This window comes from Triturus cristatus, chromosome 1_2 (assembly GCF_964204655.1).
Source record: "Triturus cristatus chromosome 1_2, aTriCri1.1, whole genome shotgun sequence".
Taxonomy (NCBI): Eukaryota; Metazoa; Chordata; class Amphibia; order Caudata; family Salamandridae; genus Triturus; species Triturus cristatus.
In genome coordinates, this window is record NC_140580.1 from 1178128308 (window position 1) to 1178152239 (window position 23932).

At 48.8% G+C, this 23932-nt stretch overlaps 1 protein-coding gene across 1 annotated transcript in view; it reads left to right on the forward strand.

The window, feature by feature from the left end:
- The window catches only part of ZDHHC12 (zDHHC palmitoyltransferase 12), an 87010-nt gene that overhangs the window by 57636 nt on the left and 5442 nt on the right, over positions 1-23932 (forward strand). Inside the window, exon 4 of the mRNA XM_085614060.1 lies at positions 17518-17684. Within this exon, the coding sequence (XP_085470186.1) occupies positions 17518-17684 (167 nt within the window). The remainder of the gene's footprint in view (positions 1-17517; positions 17685-23932) is intronic.

Consider the following 23932-nt stretch of genomic DNA (forward strand, 5'->3'; position numbering starts at 1 on the left):
GCGCCAACACCATCGCCCCACTCAAGAAACCCTCCAACAGCCACACCAGCAAGAAAGCCAGCTGGTTCACTGAAGACCTCCAGGCCTCCAAGCAAAGCTGCCGAAAACTAGAGAAGAACTGGCATGGTGAACGAACACCGGACAGCTACGCAGCCCACAATGACGCCACCCGCAGACACCATCACCTCATCAGATCCACCAAAAGGGCCTCCTTCAAAGACTGCCTTGACAACAACGCACACAACAGCAAGGAGCTCTTCAACATCGTGAAGGAACTCTCCAACCCCAGCTTCAACTCCAACGGCATCCCACCTTCGCAGGACCTGTGCGACTCGCTGGCCACCTTCTTCCATCGCAAGATCGCGGACATCCACGACAGCTTCAACGCCACGACCACCCCAACAACCACCGAGACCTCCGCCCCCACGACCACCATCCGCACCAACCGCCTGCTCTCCTGGACCAACATAAACAACGACAACACCATCAAGATCATGAACACCGTCCACTCCGGTTCTCCGTCAGACCCATGCCCGCACCACATCTTCAACAAAGCCAGCACCACCATCGCACCCCATCTCCGGAAAGCCATTAACATTTCCTTCGAGACAGCAACCTTCCCGGAGAGCTGGAAGCACGCCGAGATCAACGCCTTACTCAAGCAGCCCAAGGCAGACCCCAATGATCTCAAGAACTTCCGGCTCATCTCCCTGCTCCCGGCGAAGGTCATCGAGAAGACCGTCAACAAACAACTGACCCGCAACCTAGAGGAAAACAGCATCCTGTACCCGTCCCAGTCCGGGTTCCACAGCAACCACAGCACCGAAACTGCCCTCATCGCTGCCACCAATGACATAGGACCCCGCTAGACAACGGAGAAACTGTGGCCCTCATCCTCCTGGACCTGTCCGCCGCCTTCAACACGGTCTGCCACCGCACACTACGCACACACCTCCACGACGCCGGGATCCAAGAGAAGGCCCTGGACTGGACCACCTCCTTCCTCTCTGGCAGAACACACAGCATCCGCCTCCCCCCTTCCGCTCCGAAGCCACCGAGATCATCTGCGGCGTTACCCAGGGCTCATCCCACGGCCCTACGCTGTTTAACGTCTTCATGGCACCACTCGCCCACGTCGGCCAACTACACGACCTCAACATCATCTCCTACACCGATGACACCCAGCTGATCCTCTCCCTCACCAAGGACCCCCACACTGCCAAAACCAACCTCCACGAAGGAATGAAGGCCGTCGCCGAATGGATGAGGAGCAGCCGGCTGAAGCTGAACTCAGACAAGACGGAGGTCCTCATCCTCGGATCCACCCCCTCGGCCTGGGACGACTCCTAGTGGCCGACCGCACTGGGAACAGCTCCAACACCCACCAACCACGCACACAACCTAGGGGTCATACTCAATTCAACCCTCTCCATGACTAAGCAGGTCAACACCGTCTCTTCCTCCTGCTTCAACACCCTCCGCATGCTCCGCAAGATCTACAAGTGGATCCCCACCGAAACTAGAAGAACGGTCACCCAGCCCTCGTCAGCAGCAGATTGGACTACAGAAACGCCCTCTACGCTGGAGCCTCGGCCAAACTCCTGAAACGGCTGCAACGCATCCAGAACGCCTCTGCACGCCTGATCCTAGACATCCCTCGCCGCAGCCACATCACACCCCACCTGAGAGACCTGCTCTGGCTCCCTGTCAACAAGAGGATAACCTTCAAGCTCCTCACCCACGCACACAAGGTACTCCACAACACCGGACCAGCGTACCTCAACAGCTGACTCAGCTTCTACACCCCCACCCGTCAGCTCCGCTGACCGTGCCCTCGCCTCTCTCCCCCGCATCCGAAGAGTGACCGCCGGCGGCAGATCATTCTCCCACCTCGCCACCAAGACCTGAACCACCCTCCTCATCCACCTATGGCAGACCCAAGACCTGCTGACCTTCAGAAGACTCCTCAAGACCTGGCTTTTCGAGCAGTCGCACACCCCCCACCTCCCCAGCGCCTTGAGACCCTCACGGGTGAGTAGTGCGCTTTATAAATGCCATGATTGATTGATTGAAAAGAAATTAATCTGGAGATGGTCTTTTTTTTGTACAGCGTTCCCCCTTTTTTGCCCCAGCGAAATCCATAAAGAGCTCATCCTGCAACCGATCTTCTCTGGTGCAATCGGTGTAGAAGGTAAAAGAGCCCTCTTGGGGTCAAGGTGATCTTCTCTGGTGCGATCATTGTAGAAGGTAAAAGAGCTCTCTTGGGGTCAAGGTGATCTTCTCTGGTGCAATCGGTGTAGAAGGTAAGAGCTCTCTTGGGGTCAAGGTGATCTTCTCTGGTGCAATCGGTGTAGAAGGTAAGAGCTCTCTTGGGATCAAGGTGATCTTCTCTGGTGTAATCGGTGTAGAAGGTAAGAGCTCTCTTGGGGTCAAGGTGATGTCTGGTGCGATCGTTGTAGAAGGTAAAAGAGCTCTCTTGGGGTCAAGGTGATCTTCTCTGGTGCAATCGGTGTAGAAGGTAAGAGCTCTCTTGGGGTCAAGGTGATCTTCTCTGGTGCAATCGGTGTAGAAGGTAAGAGGTCTCTTGGGGTCAAGGTGATCTTCTCTGGTGCGATCGTTGTAGAAGGTAAAAGAGCTGTCTTGGGTTGAAGTCTTTCTTCCGATTTAGATTTATGAGGTGGGTGCGAAGTAAGATAGCATGGTGAGACTGCCCTATATGGAAAGGCATGACAGCCTTTGAGAGAGGCCGTATGCCCTGAGTAGCAGCTTGTCTGGAAAGAAGGTGATCTATGATGGCTGAACAGACAGTGCTTGTAACTCACTCATGCGATGAGCTGACATGATCTTTATGAGGAGTTTTGTCTTCAGTGTAAGGAGGTGTAGAGAACAGCTGTACATTGGTTCAAACGGGGCACTCATGAGGAAAGTAAGAACCAAATTATGGTCCCACTCCGGCATCACAAATGGTGTTGGCGGCAACTTATTGGTCAGCCCTTTCATAAAACAAATCACAACAGGTGATTGAAATAAAGATGGGTGATGAGTAAATGCAGGAAGGCATAAAGGGCAGATAATTAACCTTCAACTGTTGGCACAGCAAGGCCTTGTTGCGGTAGTGAAAGGCAGAACAACAGCATTTCAGATAACTGTGGCTGTGGGGGTTGGATATTTCAGGAGAAACGCCAGCCAACAAACTACTTACTGTGTCCCGCGTAAACTGTTTTAGTGGAGGGGTGCCTGGCTGCCAAGTCGACACCTACTTGCAAACCTCTGAGCAGGAGAGGCAGAGGCTGGAAGATACAGGAGTCCCAAAGCTCCAATCTAAGAGAAAAGCATCTCCAAGCAAGAGCTGCCTTCTGAACGTCAGCGTGCAAAAGCTTTAACTGTGCATCCTCTGTGATAGTGAAAAGATCTAGCCAGGTTTTCCCCTTTCCTGAGAGATGCTTTGTGCCACCTCCACATGTAGCCGCAATTTGTGATCTGCTAGGCAGTGTTGGTTGATTTTGTCTGCACTAGTGTTTCAAGGTCCTGCCAGGCACTGTGCCATTAGGGAGATTCCCTGATGATTCAGCCATTTCCAAAGGTGCAGGGCCTCCTGGCACAAAACCCACGAGCCCTCTCCACCCTGCTTGTTGTAGTACCACGCGGCGGTGGTTTTATCTGAGAGAACCTGCACCTGTTCCCCATCGATGGATGGGAGGAACGCATTCAGTACCAAACGAATCACCTGCAACTCCAGCACGTTTAATGTGAGGTGAGCTTCTGCCATAGACCAGAATCCTCTGATCTCCACCTCTCCCAGGTGACCCCCCCTACCCCAGCAGCAATGCATTTGTTACAGCAGGTAGCTCTGGGTTGGATAGGGGGAGGGATCTGCCTCCTTTACAACTGCCATCTAGCAGTCACCACTGCAGATCTTATGCAGTCTCCTCTGACACCTGGAGGGAATCCAACAGGTTCCCTTAGTGCTGAGCCCACTGAGACATCAGATCCCACTGCAGAGCCCATGTATGCTTTGGACAAGGACCACAAACAGAATGCAAAAGGACAAGAAGCCTTAGAGCCGCTTTCAGCGAGACCCAGGTCGAAGATCAAAACACCAAGATCGTAGTCCTGGACTTGTTTAGGTGGAGAGAAGGCTCGGAAGAGTACAGTTTCCAGCATGACTCCAATGAAGGGAGCCTCTGCGAAGGAGTCGTGTGTGATTTTGGTACACTGATGGAGAATCACAGCAAAGTCAGCAGGCCGGCAGTCGTCTAGAGGTGGCCTACAAATTTCTGAGGTTAGCCTGCCTTCATCAATCACTCATTGAGGAATGGGAAGACTCGTATTCCCAACCTCTGAAGATGGGCAGCAATCACCACTTTTGTGAATACCCCAGGTGCCTTGGTAAGGACAAAGGGGTGAAATGAGAACTGAAAGTTCTCAGGGTCCCCCTGAAACCACAGGTAATGCCTGTGGGACTGAAGGACGGGAAAGTGGAAATAGGCATCCTGCAGGTCCAACACTAGCATCCAGTCTCCTGGATCCAGGTTGATAGAATTTGGGCTGGGGTCAGTGTTTTGAACTTGTCCTTCCTGAGAAAGAGATTCAAAGAATGCATGTCGAGGATACGGTGGAGACCTCTGTCCTGTTTTGGCACCAAGAAGTAACCGGAATAACAACCACTCCAGATTTAGGATGCTGGCACCTTCTCTCAATAGCTCTCTAGACCAAGAGAGCCTGGTGCTTCTCATAGAAAGGACAAGTGGTCCTCTGGGAGACGTTGTAGCGTAAGAGACACGTCTGGAGTGGTGGCAAGGAAGGAGAGGGCGTAGCTGTTCTGATCTGGCGTGATGCTTTGCTACCCGTGAGGTAATAGGTAATGCAACCTTCTACCGGGAGTTCTGGAGCTATTAAGTGCCAATTAAAGTGGTTTTGCAGTGTGGGGATGTGGCAGGGTGTGGGGGGGTGGGATTTGGGTGGTTGGCTGGGTCTGACTGCCTGGATGCTAGCAGTCGGACTCCTAGCCTCGACCTCAAAACGCTTTGGAGGCCGGTTACTGCAGAAGCAGGGTCGGAAGTGGGCTCTGCCGAAACCCTCTTCCAAAGCATCGAAAGAGGCGAAATTGTTGAGGATGCCTGACCAGCGGTGCCAACCCAAGGGAGTGGATTGTTGCCTATTTCTCCTTGAAGCTCCAGGGCTGAGTCTGCCTTGCCTCCAAAGAGACGTGTGCCTTCAGGGACTATTGGATATTGCTCGAGAATCCGGTTGAGTGAATCCAAACTTAATGCCGAAGCTCCACACTGGTTCCAACTGCGCTACCCAAGCGGTTTGTTGTGTCCAGTCCTCGGCAAACAGAGTACTTTGTTGTATCTTGACCGTCGTGGATAATGCGTTGACGGTTAACTTTAAGGTCTTCTGGGACTACTGTCAAGATCTCTGCCACCATCTCCCACAATGCATGCGAGGAGACAGCTTCTGTTCACTGAACGGAGGGCAAGACCTGCAGAGGAGAACGTACATTTTTTCAAATGTCTCCATGTGTTTGACTGTCTGGATGGGAGTCGGAAATGCTTTTGGGTCGAGCCTGCTCGTGGACAGCCTCACTACCAAACTGTGTGGTGTGGGGTGTTCGAAGGCGAAAGTTAGGGTCTCCTGCAGCAGGTCTGTGCTTGCCTCCTTGCTATCTGTTGGTTTACCAACAGGCAGGATCCTGGCTGCACTCTGGTGTCTGCAGTCTGATAGTAAGAGTCTCGTGGAATGGAAGGAGGGGCGTATGTGATGTCTGGCTTGAGTATAGGACATACGTGAGGACATTTAATTTGACCTTGGTGGTTGAAAGCATCTGATCAAGGCTGCGTCCTCAACTTTGAGGTGTTGCGCGGTTTATAATTTGGCCTCACAGTCTCAAATGACCTTCACATTCATCTTTGTACATCTGTCTCTCAGTGTTGAATCGTGAGAGGAGCCCAGATGCCGGAGAGAGACTTTTTTTGTTAACCATTTTGATTTTTAGTGCAGTACAAAAAAGAGAGATTTCTTTAGAAACAGGTCAGTGTAGCAGACAGCACAAGCTTGAGAACAGTTTGTCCAGGGGCAGTCGGCTCGTTACGCATCAATAAAAACTAATATTCATATTAAACGACAGATCACGGCAGTGAGAAGTAACCCATGTCCACTCACTTTGGTAGACAGTGTATTTCTGGAGATGAGGTGCGGCTGTGACCGGTGCTGGCAGTGTGTCGGGTTGCTCCCCATTAGCACGGGTCACCTTGGTATCGCCCCGGTGGGCCAGAAGCAGCACCCTAGTCCAGAGAGAGCGCTTCGCTGGAGGTCAGTGCAGGGAATAAGGGAGGTAGTTAGCGGGGCAGTGTACGGCAGGGCTGTAGTTAGGCCACAAGAGGCGTCTCCTACAGGCACCCAGGGGATCCAGAAACGTTTGAAGGTCGTGTAACAGACCGTCCCAAGAGGCAGCTATGGGGACTCTGCGCAGCCCACGCACCAGAGACAGACCTTCTGCTTGTCCGTCACTGACATCTGTTCAGGGCAGTCTTTACCAGGTTTAACCCTGTCGTCTTTGGTGGGCACAAGTCCCTTGCACATTGGAAAAAGTCAAGCCTGACAGAATTCACAGGCACGGATTCCATATCTGTGCGGAAGGCGCAGAAAGAAAGGCACTGACATCAGAGCGGGAAAGTGGCGGTTATTTAAGGGGCCAATGTCACATCTGGGATGAGAGAGACCCGATGCAGAGCCGCATGACGTGCAAGGGCATTGCTAAGGAAAGGATCCAGTATGGCGGCTGATGGGAATAACCAGGTGAGAAGCTGCCGTTAGGAGCATCCTTCAGCATTCTTGGTACCGTCCGCTTACATACATGCTGAATGTAAAACATTGGAGCGGGGAACAGTTGTGGCTGGCCTCTGGCCCCAACATAACGGGTCCAAAGAAGTCAGATTTACACTCTCGCTACCTCTAGGTTATGCAGTGTATTCCATATGTGTTGTGGCCAGAAGGAACCCCCCCCCCCTTCTGTGTGTAATGTTAATCCCATCCCCCGTCTTTTTCTGCGGTTGAGAGGGTGTAGTTGAGAGGTGTGTTGCTGTGGCTGCAAGGAGCTAGCCTCCTCTTGCAGACCGTGTGTAGTGTCCGTCTCAGTATAATCCAAGTGCATCCACTTGCATTTCATTACACAAGCTAACATTCAACATCAGTGTTGTGAAAATGTTTGTTTGAATTAACATTCTTCATAATCAAGCTTTTTTCATAAATGTATTTGTAATCCCATTTAACTTAAAAAATAAAATTAAAAAAAACCTAGTCCCAGTATTTTGTTCAAACCATAGTATTGGCCTCCAAGGAGATTAGGTTTAAAGTCAGTGAAGCTGGGCGAGGGGGCGTCTGGTAACAATGCACGAGTTACTCGGCGTTCAGTAGCTCACGACTATTTTCACTGATCAGAAGTGGCTCTTTACAGAAGAGGTTGGCGACCACTGTTGTAAATCCATTCCAGCTTGCGTAGTCTTCAAGGGAAGGTACTCTTACTATTTACATATCGGGCAATGTTATAGATGTGCCATTACCTGGAGATATGGTGAATGATATAGGTTAAGCGTGCAATCCTACTGCCCCTTAGTAAAATCACACGTATTACTACTTACAACTATGTTCTTTTGACCCCCCAGGAGTTCTCATGCAGTAAAAGACTTCTTGTCCATGCTGTCAGATGTGTACAGGCCAAAATTAAGACGTAAACAACTGAGGTCTGTCATCCCTGTTCATCAATGGTTCCCTAATTGGCGGCATACTCATGTACCTATATGTGCATGCATCTGCCATACATGGGTGAAGTCGGTCCTTTCTATATGCCTTACGATAAAAGGCAGCCAAGCTGGGCCAAGTACAATCCCTTCAACACTGACTCTCAGGGGCAGCGATGGTGAGAAGTTACACAGTAGTGCGGTGGTGCTCTAGCTCAGAACTCAACAGACACAGTAGCACAATAACCTTTATTACACACCAAAATACTACACAAGTGACAAAAAGCTGGTACAATTAATATAGTGGGCACTGGATAACTGTGCCTCTATCCGCTGTCCCGTCTCTCCTCCCTCTCCACGCCTCTAATGTAGGTGTTATTCTCCTCATGATAATTTGAAAAAAGGCTCCGGTGCGATTAAATCCCCCTTGTAGGCTCAGTTTATCACAGATGAAAGTGAGTCTGTGGATTCTCACCATGGTGCGTAGGCCAGCAGCCAACCTGTGGCCACACGCAGTCTCTCTTGCTTCTTCGAGAAAGCATCTTCTTCAGGTCAGATGTGGATGCTTCCTTCTGCAAGAGGCTGCAGTCCTGGGCGGTGGCAGGGATAGATATGTGGAGCCCACTTTATACCGTAAATGCAGATGGGGATCCACTCTCTGCACTTTCAAAACTAGTTTGGGGTGCTTTTCATTTCAAGACTCATTCCAGGCTGCTCTCCAGACTCAGTCTTTGTATTGAGTGATTCTCCCCAGCACAGGGTCATCTTCATCCTGGTGCACCCACATCAGAGGCACAAAGAGGTGTAATCTTTCTACACTTGGCTGTCATCAGCCACACTAAAGACTGATCAGGGAAAAGATAAAAGGCTGGTCTAATCTAAGCGGTCCCTTTCATCTTGGATAACAGAGACTTCAGGCCCCACCCTTCACCCCGACCATCTACCAAATAGCAGTGCTGCAGGAAGGCTAACCAGCTGCCCCTCTTGGCAAAATATCAAATTGGTTTTCTAAAACAGCCTTGTCCACTCTCTCGCCACTTCAGTGTCTATCTCTGTCTCCTCAAACCAGCTTCAGGAATGTCAGAAACACATTTCCGCTGTTTGGGAACACAATCTCACTTTGCATTGTGTGCAACAGGCCAGGCCGAAGGTGTATCTCTTCCAAAGAAAGTCTTCCAGAAAGCAACTTCACAACTGCTGTTTAAGCCCTCGTACTCTCACATCTGGTGGTGGAAATACCCTACTCCATGCCTCTCAGACTCCCTACTGACACCCCACATGATGCAGCACGTCTCATCCAGCCCCTGAATAGATCTCATCACCCCCATCCTGATGCAACTCTATTGCATCCCCTTGCCATCTTCAAAACCAGCTGCTTTATTTACAAAGGTATGACCAGCACCCCACTTAACTCATAGAAAAGCTCATGATCTGTGGATCTTGGCACACCTGAAGCCAGGACATATCAAACTGCAGACTATGAAGTGTAAAAAACAAAAAAAAACAAGACCGTAGGTAGGCCTTTTCCATCTGTATACCCAGTATCTGGAACAACATCCCCTGTATCCACCAGGTCTGGCCCAAAAGGTGCTCCAATTACGAAAGAATTGAAGATTCATCTCTTTAAAGAACACATCATCACAACGCATTAACCATCCACGACCTAGTGTCTTCTCCTTTTACACGTTGACTTTATGCTTTTCTTTGACCATGTAAAGTGCTTTACCGACTTTTGGCTATGTTTGCTCTATAGATATACATACGTACTGCTAACTCGGAAAGGAGACCAGCTAGAAAAATAATTAAACAGCTGTTTTAATAGTTATACAAAATCCAACTCAATGGTGAAATCAGATTTAAAAATAAATAAATATCAAGGAAAGGTAACTCTTAGAATATAACCTTTTCCATGCCTGATGTTCCTGGAGGCCAATTTGCATTAGCTGCCTAGTTTCTGCCTCGAATAGGTATGCATGAGGTATGATAATGTTCCAGGAGGAAACAATAGGCTGCTCAACAGAGTATTCTGAGCAGGGGCTGTAGATATCCTGTGGCAATACCCTGCCAAATTCTGCTTGACTGGTCTGTAGAGCCACCTGGAACACTTGGGGCGCACTTGAAAGGGAACAGACAGGATGTAAAGACAATTCTTGTGTATCCTCTGTCTGGTTGCTGAAGGACACTGTGTTTGTCCGATCCAGACTTCTGTCTCTGGGTTTGTTGTCAGTACAGCACTTGCTTCAAACTGGAAGTTAGTGTTAACTTTAGGAGGACACTAGGACTACCATAGTACACTCCTACACACACCCCCAGCGTCCAAGTTTAGTTTGGCCTAAGACGTAAGCCATCTTGAATTTGCCCTAGCACATGTCATTTTGGGTTTGTTTGCAGTAAGGCAAACAGGAACTGCTGAAAAAGTGGGGAGAGGTGGCCCTGGGAACTTTTATCCCATTGATTAGGGAGTGCTAAGAGTCACACTCAACCATTAGCTGGTGCCAGACATATATGTGGCACCCTCAGGCACCCTCTTTAGAAAACAATTTAGGATCTGCGGAAGATCAGAGGACGGTACCTGCTGTCTCTGACCAAGTATCAGTGGCGGGGGAAAGGATTCAGAATAGATGAGATTTGAGTAGTTTTCTGAATATACAATAGTCCGAACAAGAGCGAACAAAAGTGGCAGCTTATTCCAGTAAAAGGGAGCGAGAAAGACGCTATGAGTCAAGCGAAAGCGAGGAATGCGCAGTAAGGCTTTATCGCAAGATCTTAGGCTACGACCAGGTGTGTGTGATTTTTCTTCTTTTTTTTTTTGCTGATATAGTGGGCCTTTCCCTTTTAGGGCATTATGGGTAAGACAGCAGATCTTAAAACAAGATTGTTTCTTCACTGGCAGCCACTGCAGTTCCTTCAGCACCGGTGCCGAAGGAGTACCAGAAGGGCAATTGAGAACGAGCCTGGTTGCAGTATTTTGAACAACCTGGAGTTTGGCAACCAAAGTCTCATTAGCATCTGCCAAAAGGGCGTTGACATAGTCTAGCCTGCTTATTACTAAGGCCGGGACCATCGTTCTTCGGGTGGAGGTTGGAAGGTTAGGGATTATTCTGCGCAGAAGGCGCATGTTGTGGTAGCATACTCCAGTGGTAGCCAAGATGTGCTCTTTCATCGTTGAGGCTTGGTCTATTTTCATACCAAGATTCTTTACAGCTTATTTGGGCACGGGAGTGGAACCCAGTTGGTGAGGCTACCATTCGTCGGTCCATATAGAGGAGCCTTTTCCAAACAGCATGACCTCCGTCTTATATGCGTTCAGTTTGAGATAGTTCTTGGTCATCCAATCGGAGATGGCTAACATGCCCAGGGCAAAACGCTTTTTTGTTGCTGTCCGATCCGGGCCAAAAGTAAATATCGACTGGGTGTCATCGGGGTATGAGATTATTTCAAAGCCAAACCGTTCTGCGATGCCGGCAAGGGGAGCCATGTAAATATTAAACAAAGTGGGGCTCAGGCAAGAGCCCTGCGGAACACCCTTGTCTAGGATTGTCTTGCGAGAGGAGTGTGGGCCCAGGATGACAGTTTGATGTGTGTATGTCATAAAATGGTGAAGCCATTTAAGTGCGGAGCTGTGTATGCTGATCTCTTGCAGCCTTCCAGCATCCTTGTGTGAGAAATTGTATCAGACGCTGTAGAGGGATCTAATAGCACAAGCGTGACTGGTTTAGCTGTGTCCAACCCCAGGCGCAGGGAGTCTGTCACGGCCAGGAGTGCCGTTTCTGTGCTGTGGACAGGGCCAAAGCCAGATTGAAAGTAATCCATAATTTGGTTGGATTCGAGGTAGGCAACATGTTGTTTATTGATTAGACTTTCAAACTGTTTGCCCAGGAGAAGGTAGCAAAGATATAGGGCGGTAATTAGCCAGAGATATTTGGTCAAGGGTAGGTTTTTTTAAAAATAGGACGTACACATGCGGCCTTCCACTCAGGCGGGATGGTGCCTGTTTTGACCGAGCACTTAAAAATCTCTAGGATTGCGGGGCGCAGTAGTTGGCCACCAAAGACATTGTTTTGGGAGGGCAGATGTCCAAAGGGGAACCTGACTTAGCTGTCACCAGGGAACTACAGATTTCCTCCAAAGTGAAGGGCGCAAAGCTGTCTAAGGTGTAAGGAATATCTTTTAACTGATCTGCCTTGGAAGTAGTAATCCCTACTCCAGGAGAGGGGGGGATGTTAAATTTTGCGTAGTTGTGGGATATTTTCTCCTTAAAAAAATTGGCCAGTGAATCCCAGAGTTTCTGGGATTCAAAGGGGAACTGAGTACATGCCCGAGGGGTGGTAAAGTCATGGACTATATTAAAAAGAGCTTCTGGGGAGCTGCCAGCCAGTTCAGTTTGATTGATGATAAAGCTGCGGCTGGCGGTTTTGATATTATTATGATGGTAGCGAGATAAGGCTTGTTTGTAAAGATCCGTATCTTGAGACTCTCTGCGTCTGTGCCAGCGCCTTGCTAGGTTCTTGACACTTGGTGCTTATAAGTGTGATTTTGACTTAAAACCTTAAATATTCATTTCTCCGGTTTCCCTTGTGGATTCTTGTCATTTGTGTGCCATACGGTTTATTACATTTTACTCTATTTTTAAAATTGGGATTTTTATTGCTGGTGGTTTGACTTTGTTACTGTTTTGCTGCTGCATGCATACTTTACGCATTACACTCAGTTAAGCCGGCTCTATGTCATAGCTACCAGGGGTTGAGCTCAGGTTAATTTAGTGACTTTAAGGGTTCATCTTGACAACAGTTGTGATTATTCCTTGAGGTGGGCAGTCCCCCACCCCAGATGATGATTCAGTTTCTTACAAATGGAAAATCAAATACCACAACAGTCACTAGACAGACAGATGGGAGCCTCCTCTTGCATGGAAGAGCTTGCACCCTCGTAGCATAAAGAGTCGCTTTCAGTGCTCAATTATTAAGAGATCAAATGATTGTCTTAAAACAGTGCGAGTACAGAATTAACAACAAGTGATGGCAGAGAAAATCAACACTAGGTTATGCTAAATAAATGGCCTAAGAAGCCAAGATGATAGAACAGAAAATCAAGAGAAGAACCATGGTATCAAAGAAGACCACAATGAAGCACTGGAAATCGATAAACAGCGATGAATTGAAAAAACGCTTGAGGGATAAGACAATGTTTGCCCACAAAAAGGCAGAAATATCAACGATACGACCAGTAAGATAAATATTGGAACTAGAGAGGAGAAACCTTTTTACTGACACCTAAAAGAGGGACGTATCCATACCTTGAACACACCCTGCTTGCAAACATTATCAAAGGACAAGAGGTCTACACCCGATAAAATCCCAAAAAATAGATTGTTAGTTCACGGTTTGTAATACAGAAAACTTTGTATATATAAAATATCCATACAGGCTGGTATTCAGGGAAACCTTGCAGAAAAGCAAATTGGAGATTTACCGTACATAAGACCAATGTTAGAATACACGAGACAGTCAAGTTACTTGCCTTCTATAACGTTCTTTTGAGTGGATACTTTATCTAACCTCAGATTCCTCCTCTTTACAATACCGCCAGGCTTGATGTGGAAGATTTTTCAGTATAGCCCCTATACGCTGGTAGGTTGCGACACGGGCTCTGTATTAATCTTGCTTTGCCTTGGAAGTGGCGCCTGGAGTCAAATATAACTGCTACCCAAGCATGCAAAACTCAGTTTTTTTCTCGACACAGTCCACGCCCTCGGACGTAGAGTTCAAAGGACCAGTTATTGCCCCAGTGTGAAGATCTCCAATTTAGGACCTTTTCAGATGTGAAAGAGTCATTCTGCAGAACAGGACGATTGGAAGGCAGTGAAGAATCTACAGTTAGTGTCCACCAGAAAAAGCGTTACCGAAGGTAAATAACTTGTTCCTCTGATGGTTTCTTATGACCACAGATTCCTCACCTTTAGAATAGATCCCAAAGCAGTTCCTTCCCCAGTGGTGGGTCAGTGAAATGACTCGGTCCAAAAAGTCCTGCAGAACCTATTGGCTAAAATGCCGTTCCCGCCAGACCTGGCTGTCGGAGGCAATAATGCTTCTTAAATGTGTGCACTGATGCCCACGTTGCAGCTTGACAAATATTCAGGAGGAATCGGGTGAATTAAACCTTTAAGAAATCAGAATTGGTGATTTGAACATGGACGTTTGGTCTGGTAAACTCAAAAAGGCTGAAAGGGTTGGACAGAACCCTAAAAGTATGTCCAGTACAAGGCCTGGCTGGGCTAAAGACTAACAAGATACCCTAGAGCTTGGCCTACAACGGATCCGTATTCCGAGTGTCAAACCAGGCCAAACAAGCTTGTCCTAGCGTCTAGCATAAATAGACTTTACAGACAGGTGCCTGGCTGTAAGAATGACATCCACTACTTCAGGAGGAAGATCAAATGCAGTCAACCGCCGCACCGTAGATTGCAGGAGGGCAGGGTGCAAGACCCTGACCTGCAACTGAACATCCTCTTGAAGCGGCAGTATGCTTGGAGGACAGATGCTCATGCCCAGACGTTCCTGGTACCGCACTCTTGGCCCAATCTGGAGCCATCATGATGCATTGGGCCCTGTCATTACTAATTTTCTTTGAACTCGGGGCAGGAAAAGTAGAGGTTGTGCTCCACTATAGGTGGAATGCCTCTTCTAGAGAGAACCTTTTTAGGCACTACAGCATGCAAAAGTGTTGGTCATTTTGATTTCTTGGCAGTGGCAAAGAGTTCAAGCTAGGGTTCTCCCCATTGCCGGAAAATGCCCGGCAGCACCTCCGGCTGTAACTGCCGTTCTTGTGTCCTAGGGTTCTGCTTCTGTTTGTCCGCCCTGGCATTTAAAGATCTTGCGAGGTGGTGAACAGTCAGCGAAATGACATGCTAATTCAGCCAGGTTTAGCGGTACAGGCCTTCTGGCATATAGCCCGGGACCGCACCCTGCCCTACTTGTTGTATTACCACATGGCAGTGGTATTGGCGATGAGGAGACCTGAACAAACCTCCTTTGATGGATTGTTGGGAAAGTTTTCATCACCAAGTGTATAGCCAGCAACTCCAATAAGTTGATGTGGAGACTGGTCTCTGCCAGAGACCAGAGTACTATGGTCACCATCTCTTCCAAGTGTCCTCCACAACCCAGCAGAGATGTGTCCATCACCATTGTCAGCTCTGGGTGGGGTAGGGAGAAGGATCTATCACTGATCAAATTGCGGTCGAGTAACCAACACTGCAGATCTTTGCAGTCTCCTCCGAAGCCGGGTTGGACTCTGATAGGTGTACTTGGTGCTGGGCCCACTGAGACTTCAAGTGCCACTGCAGAGCCCGCATATGCCACCTGGCCTGGTTGACAAGCAGGACGCTGGAGGCCAATTGTCTAAGAAGAAGTCGGAGTCCCCTTCCCTGAGAACCAGGACTGAGGTTGCAACATCAGGATCAAAGCCTGAATGTCATACTCTGATCTGGATGGAAGGTCCGGTAATGCACTGTATCCTGCAAGGCTTCTATGAATGGGGTCCTCTGTGAATAAGGTGTGGCTCAGGCACATTGAGAGTGAACCCAAGTGATATTAGGATGTTTGCTGTCATCTGGAGGTGGTTAATGACTGAGGCGAGCCCGCCCTCCACAGCTAGTCATCCATGTAGAAGACTGGTTCGCCCGAACTCCAAGGGTATGCTGCCATGACTGACATCACTTTGTGAACACCCGAAGGACACTGGTGAAGCCAAAAGGGAGCATGGCAACTGGAAATACTCATGGTCCATGTTGAAGTGAAAGTAGCAACTGCTAGCCCGCAAGATGGGAACATGGAAATAGCTGTCCTGTAGGTCCAGCGCTACCATCTAGTCTCCGGGATCCAGGACAATTAGAAGCCGAGCAAAGATGAGTATCTTGAATTTGTCCTTCCATAGGAAGAAATTCAGTGGTCGAAAATCTAAAATAAGACCAAGGCAGCCACCTTTTCTTCAGCACAATGCAACAACTGGAGGGACATCAAGTTCAGATTTCAGAGGTGAAGATTCTCTCTAGGGCTTCTTTCTCCAAAAGAACCTAAACTTCCTCAGTTAAATGGACAAGTGGTCCCCAAAAGCCACTCTGAAGGTTCCCTCCCCCTCTTCAGTAAGGTGGAAGAGGGGGCGGGATAGTAAGGAATGGCGGGGTGTGTCCTTGTTGAACCTTCTGCAGAACCCTCTTGTCGAATGTTATGGTTTGCCACCAGTGGAGAAAAAGCTGATCCTCGTGTGCCGCTCCCTGTAAGCTAAAGCGGCTTGAAGGATGCTGCTGGGGTTCAGGGAAGTTTATCGCCCCTGTAGGTCTGGGCGCTTTCTGCTGGATCGCCTACCCTGTAAGGACTGCGGCACCTGCCCAGCTAACTACTGAAGTTCCTCTCCTGACGATGATCTAAAACTTGGGGCGTTTACAGGGTCTGATTGTTGGTTTTATCTCATGAAAACAGACGCCTCATGGCTGCAAATGTCTCCGCTGTTGGTTATATGTAGACAGAACTATAAAAGCACGTCACTTCCTACAATGAGCGATGGCGTCAGATGTCAGCCTGGACAGTAAGTGGACGCGGTGCTAACCTTTCTACGCCTGTATGAAAAACTCACACTTTCTATAATGACAAGAGATAAAAGGAGTCTGAGAACAAGAAATGAACATAGAAGAGTCAAGAGTAGAATCTGAACGTGAATGGTCGGGGTTTACAACATCCCCTGAATATCTCCAAAGCTAAATAGTAAACATGGCTCGCGCAAGTGTTCCTACAGCTACTTGTTGAACATTTCTAAATGAAACAATCACTCCGCTCTTTAACTATTGTGAATGTGTTTAATAAGCCTGATTAGCGCCACTTCTTGACACATTCGGGGAACAGAAAAATATGCTGGGAATGTGCATTTGATGGAATCTCAATTATTCACTTGTTGCATGATCAATAACACACGATTTCATATTGAGATAAAAAAGGTTCCTGCTTTGAAAACCACTGTAATCCCAACAGGAACTTCCCGAGGAAAAAGAACGTAGCGCTAAGTAGAGTTACCATGGATTTTATACTGAAGAGTGACTGCGATTGTAACCTATATTATTAGCCATGCCAGAAGGTAACAGCAGATCTATGACATTGTCGGATATGTCAACGAGAAGAATGATTTCAGAAGAAGGCTGCACGCGAGACTAGAGTTACCACAAGGGATCATTCACTGTGAAGGTCTTTCGCTGACCTGGATTAATTCAGAGTCGCACTGAGGCAAATGGCTCTGTTATTCATTTATTATTTTAGAAAACGCCATTGATCAAGAACTGCGCTAGGCATATGCATTAGGTGCTTTTCTGATTACCACGCAAAGAATGTATGGTCATGGAATGCTGAGGAGCTGGTGATGTGTAAATGTTTTAAAGGATTGAAAAATAACGACAGAATGTCTCGAAACATTTTCAAATGCAAGTTTTTTTTTTAAGCTTATTGGTGGAAAATCTATCACAATTCCTCCAAACTATTCTTGAAGAGACCACGGTGTTCTGTGGGCGAGCGTGTGATAGAATTCAGGTAGATGCACTTGGTTCACATTGGCGCAGTCTGTAAAGGTGCTATAGTATCAAGGCGCTTCATCGCGTTACTGAAGAGCTCATGACCATGACAACGAATGACTAGATTTGAACATCAAGAGCACATCATTAAACTCTAATGTTTGGTCTATACCAGGTAATGTCAAGTCTCTCTACTTTTCCTTTAATCTCTTCTAACAGCAGCCAATGCGTGCCCGGCACTGCCAGTCCTGCCAGCACTGTGTACGCCGCTATGACCACCACTGCCCTTGGATTCAGAACTGTGTGGGTGAGAGGAATCACCCACTCTTCATCCTCTACTTGGCCGTGCAGCTTGTGGCATTGCTGTGGGCTCTGCACCTAGCCTGGTAAGTGTACCCTGGAGGTGGGTGGCCTCTCAGAGAGGGGTTGCTAGGGAGCTTCTGATTTACTTTTAGCCAGCCTTACTCCTCAGTTTATATCCATAAAACATTGAACCCCCCCCCCCCCCCCCCCCCCCCCCACCAAAACAACTCAAGTTGGGATCAATTTAAGGATTTTCCTTTTTAAGGATTTTGATGAAGGGTAACTTGTATCCAGGTGAGGGGAATATTTTGGTACCACATTTTGATTTTGGGATTTGTATCACAAATGTTTGCTTTCAGGATAGCTTAAGTATGGTAAAACAAAGCTTGTTGCCAGTTTGTAATACACAGGCATAATCTGATTAAAAAAGGAAGTCAATGGCCAAATAACATCTTTTGTTGAAAGTAGGTACTTGCCGGACCTCGCACAATCCTTTTGTTGATAGCCATTACTTGCTAGTCCATGTAGTCTCCTTGCATTGATATTAAGAGCATGCTGGACCACGCACTATCCAGACTCCGATGAGCCGAGACAAATCATAGATCAGGCATTCGGGAAACACTAGTCATATCACATCTTACTTCAGTGTTTACCACCCTGTTCCTATTAGTTTCTTGGACGAATTAGGAATTTGAAGTAAAGCTCTTACCAGGCACAAATATTTTCTTTAAAAAAATATACAGTTTATCTTCCCCTTTGTGATCTCCTTATCAATCCCTTGTGAAATCCCACAGGGCTCCTCCCTCAGTGCCACTCTCGCCAACCCTTAGATCCTTGAGCTTTCTTTTCTGTTTTTCTTTTCACTCTTGTGGGTTCTCACTCATGCCCCATGCTTTGGACATCAAACTCATATTGTTTGAGTCATATGTGGCTGTAGATACACATGCTCTACATACTTCTGCCATCTAGTGTTGGGTCCGGATGTCTGCAAGTTGTTTTTCCTCAAGGAAGTGTTTATTTTTTTTTTAGTTCTGTTTATTATTTTAAGTCAACTTACATCAGACGGTCATCCAATAGAAGTATTGCAAGCAGTAATCAGTGCCCCAACATATCATGTGTATTCACAGGCAATTCCATTACACATCATAATAACATCTTCGTGCAGCACAGAAAGTACTGCCAATACCCAACAGGCATATGCCTCATAGTCCATGCCACCTTATTCACTTCTCCTCCCCCACCCCTCACGCTGCCCCTCATAACTAGAGAATCATATGCACCAGCAGCAGTTTATCTGAGGCGGCCACAGTCTCGCCAAGTCCACAAAAAGCCTAGCTGCCGTAGTGGGCACAATGCCTCCGACTCAATCTTGCAAGCACAGCATCCTCGCCCTCCTCCCACTGATAGCAAAAAAAAGAAACGAAAAAAAAAACCCCACCCCCACTGCAGAGCAAGCACGGGCCCTCCTCCCCCATTCAAAGTCCACTCCAGTAGGTCCCCCCGGAGCCCCAGAGCCCCGTCGCCCTAGTATGCAACAAGTATAGCCTATGGTGGCTGCCCAGGTCCCACCAGCACTAGAAGGGGCATCACTGCGCGGTCGCAGCAGGGGCCGCTACTTGCGAGTGGGACAGGTCAATGGGGCCCATATGTCCCCAGGTCTAGATGTCACAGGGAGCAGCTCAGCATACGTGGCTAGTCGTTCCTGGCAAAGTACTAAGTCATCAATCCAGTCCTTAAACTTGGGCGCACGTCCCCTGCCCCAGCGACAAGCCACTCTCCTCTTAGCCAGGAGGAGGGCAAGAGCGACGTACCTCCGATGCACCGCCTGCATAGGCTTGACATACCCGTGCCATCAATGGTGTGGGTTCCAGCTGCTCATTTGTCATCAAAACCAATGCTGCAAAAACTTGCTCCCAGAACTCATACACTGCCGGGCAGCTCCACGCCAGGTGAAGAAAATCCGCCCCTGGTTCTCTACATCTGTCACACCTCTCCGAGTCTCGCAAGTGATAGCGATGCATTTTGACCGGCGTATAATATAACCTATGTAGGTATTTATAATGGAGGATACGAAGCCTACTGCTAGCAGAGACCCTCTCGGTTTGCACACTGCAGTATTCCCACTGGTCATCTGTCATACCGAAGCCCAATTCGTCGCTCCAGCGCCCCCGAGAAGGTGACACCGGAGATAGACGCTGCATATGTACCACCCGATAAAGTGTGGAAACCAGCCGCTTACTTGTCGTGCGGGTAAGTATGACCTGCAGCGGCACCAGTATCTGCGGCTCCACAGGAAAATCTGGAGTCAAAGACCTTATTCCGTGTCTAAGACGGATGTATATGAAGACATCCATCGGGGTTTGATGAAGTCCCTGGAAAATGTGATCAAGAGTGCGAAAGCTGCCGCCATGATATAGATCCCCCCAGGTGTTGATACACGTGCGCTCCCTAAAATGGCGAAACAACGTCTCCTGAAGTAGAGGCAGGCTTGGGTGATACCGAAGAGGCAGCAGCGGGAAATATATAGCAAAGGCACATTCAGCATACGCCCAATACGCTGCCAGGATGCCGTTGTTCAGGTGAGCGTAGTCGGCTCGCGATCTCTGGGAGTGCGCAGGTCATAAAGCACCCCCTCCAACGGGGTGGGATGCTCAGCCGCCACTTGCGGCATATACCGCGGCTGCTTCACCCAGAACCACACATAGTGAGCTTGTGCACTAAGATAGTAGAGCTCAAATTCCGGTACTCCGAACCCACCTTGCGCATATGGTCTGATGAGTATCTCCCACTGCAGCCTCGGCTGCTTCCCTCCCCACACGAGTCGGATTAATTCAGATCTGAGCGTCTTGAAAAAAAAAGGATCCAGGGTGATATGGGATGTTTAAGAATAAATAAAGCAACTGGGGAAGGATCACCATTTTAATGAGGGAAGCCGGCCGCGCCATAGGGAGAGGAAGGGTCAACCAACAGCTGATCATTTCGGTGATGCGAGTCATAGTGACGCCATAATTCATTCGCATGAGCTCATCCTTGTCTCTCGTGACACGGATTCCCAGATATCGCAAATCATCCTCACACCACACTAGAGGGTAATCTAAGGGGAACCGCCACGTAGCCGTTGTGAGCGGGAAAATACACGATTTCCCCCAATTGATTTGGATCCCCGACAGCGCCCCAAAGAGGAAAATTCTCGCAGTACCGGGTTCAAATTTTGTTGCGGGTCCCGTATATACAGCGTGATATCGTCGGCATACAATGAGATCAAAATCTGCCGCAAGTAGCACCGCAACGCCTTTTCGTTATGACGCTGTCTCAATCTCGCTGCCAGCGGTTCCGTCGCCAAAGCGAAAAGCAAAGGCGACAGTGGGCACTCCTGCCGAGTACCCCGTGTGATACTAAAGGCCTGCGACACACGCCCATTAATTAGCACTTTAGCGACCGGCCTGTGATATAATAACCGGATCCAGGATAAAAAAAAGTGGAGGGAAACCCATCCGCTGCATAACTCCAAAAATGTAATCCCATTCTATGGAGTCGAACGCTTTAGTGGCGTCTAAGAAAACCACAGCTAACGGTAACTCCAGCAAGACGTTATTCAGCACGGTAAAAAGCGTCCGCAAATTATGAGGTGTGGCCCTGCCAGGCACAAAGCCCGACTGATCCGGTAGGATCAGGTTCTCCAGAAGCAGACTCAGTCGAGTGGCAATGAGTTTGGCCAATACTTTAGCATCACAGTTAAGGAGGGACAAGGGTCTGTAGGAGTCGCAGTGCCTAGGCTGCTTCTCTGGTTTCAAAATGGAGACAATTACAGCCTCCCTCATGGATGCCGGCAGGTATCCCGCCTCCAGGGATGCCTCAAACACCTCTCGTAGAATGGGGGCCATAAAGTCGATATACACTTAATAGAACTCTATGGGGATGCCATCTGTACCTGCAGCCTTCCCAGATTGCATACTCATGATGGCCTCCTTGACCTCATCCAATTCAAATGGTGCGCAGAAAAACTCCCTCTGCCTGTCACTCAGCCAGCCCAATGTCACATCTCCCAGAAAGCTGTCCAAGTCCAAGTCGCCCTCGCTCTGGGTGGTATACAGCTGGGCAAAATGCCGCGTGAATGCTTGGATGATATGAGCAGTGTCTCCCTGTATCGTCCCATCTGCGTCCTCCACCTCTAGCACATATCCAGAGAGCCTGTCCCGCCTAATAACCTGCGCCAAAGCCTTACCTGGCCTATCACCCTCTCCATAGCAGCGCGCCACCCAAAGTTTCCCCCGAAAGCGGGTCTCCCTCTGCGCAGCATCCATGTATTCCGATAGCTTTTCCCTGAATTTAAGTTGTATATCGCTACTTGGACTCGCAGCCAGCTGCGCATCCAACGCCTTAAGCTCCCCATCCAGTTTGTGCAAGGTATTAACTATATCGTTGAGCACCCCCGCCCCCTTGGCGATGCAAAATCCCCGTAGGGTGACCTTAAACGCCTCCCAGATGGTTTCTACGCTGTCCACAGAGCCCTTATTACGCACAAAAAAATCTTTTATCTCTTCTTGCAGCTCCGCCTAAAATACTGTGTCCAGCAAGATGGGAGAACGGAGACGCCAACTGCCGTGCGGGGCATAGAAGTCTTCAGACGCCAGCGAGATCCGAACCGGCGCGTGGTCGGAGTATGTTCTGGCGAGATGCTGCGCTGACACTAACGCTGGCCCCAAGCCCCGGGATATAAACCAGTAGTCTAATCGCGCCCATGACGCTGCTTGCGCCGTATAATGCGTCCCCTCTCTAGCGTGCGGGTGGGCGTGTCTCCAGGCGTCCAGCAAGTGGTATGCCTCTATGACGCCTTGAAGAACCGTGTGTGCTTTGGTATAATGGTGCGGGGCAGGGTGAGATCTATCCCTGTCAGGGTCATACGTCACATTAAAGTCACCCCCCCAAAGAACATGCCTTGAACCTATGTCGAATATCTTGGCCCATAGTGCGGTAAAGAAATCCGGTGCATCCACATTAGGCCCATAGCAACAAGCTAGCGTAACTGTAACCGATCCCAGTCTACCCCACGCCAGGCAATAGCGTCCCTGCGGGTCACAGTCGGTTCCCGCAAGGTGAAACGGTATGTGCTTCTTGACGAGAATTACCGTGCCCCTCGCATAAGAGGAGTAGGAGGAGAAGATTCTATAGCCTGCCCATCTGTGTGCGAAAGCATTCTGACTATTAGGGGTGAAATGCGTTTCCTGCAGCATGGCTATATGTATGCTATGTCTATCCAAATAAGCGAGTATGTGCCGCTTCTTCCGCGGGTCTCCCATGCCCCTTACATTCCAGGTAAGGATGTTCAACTCTCCACCCGTGTTAGCCGCCATCTATAACCTCATGTATCAGTGACCTAGAGGCCTCCCGCTCCGCATATCCCACCCCCCATTTCCTCGGTGAGGAGCCAAGCCCTAGTTATATATAGCATATGCATACTTGGAAGCCCCAGTTACCCCCAAAAATAGCATCAGCAAACTTCACTTGCGGAATGATCGTCAGGCACAAACAACAACATCCCCTCCCACGTCCCTCCCCCACCCACTGCAGCAACCCCAACTTGCCAGTATTATGCGCCCACCCACCCCTCCCAAATATCAAAAGGAACAAAACCCCTCAACCATCCCTACCGCCATAATGCAAAAAACAAGCCCAGGGGGATGCCCAATGGGGGCCAACAATAGGTGGCAGCACAAAGACCTCCCACCCGACGGGCCCACCCCTGACCTCCACCATGGGCCCGCACGGGCAGAGTTTGCCCATATATTCTGCAATACAGCTCACAGTCAGACCTCCCTCAAGGAAGTGTTTTGAGTCACTAGAGAGAGCAAGTTCTTCTCTTGGTGATAATGCGCATGGGCATCGACTCCATTATGAAATTGTTTTCTTTCCGCTAATCGGGTTTGGACGTGTTGTGTAGCGCTCTGGTTCAAGACTGTCTCAGGCTCACTTCGGTTCGCTGTTAATTTTGACCCTCATTGGTATTGTTTCAGTATTTCCATCTTACTGAAAACTAGAAAACATTCACCCGTCGGTTCAACTTGATCCAATCGTGGCCTTCGGGCCTTGCCCGTTCAGCAATACTCTTTAAATGTACCGGCTTTGACCGAGAATGCGCTGCAAATGGAACGGACTCCATTTCACCTTGGTCCCAGGAGCCAAGCAGAGTACCCGAGAACCGACCCATCAGGTTTGCAACTTTTCTGTCTCCTGACCGTCAGGAGGCAGACTGTGAGGCTTGTCGACTTTTCTGATTGAAAAAGACATTATGGGACCGTTGGACGCGTCGGAGAGCGATGCAGCTCAGAGA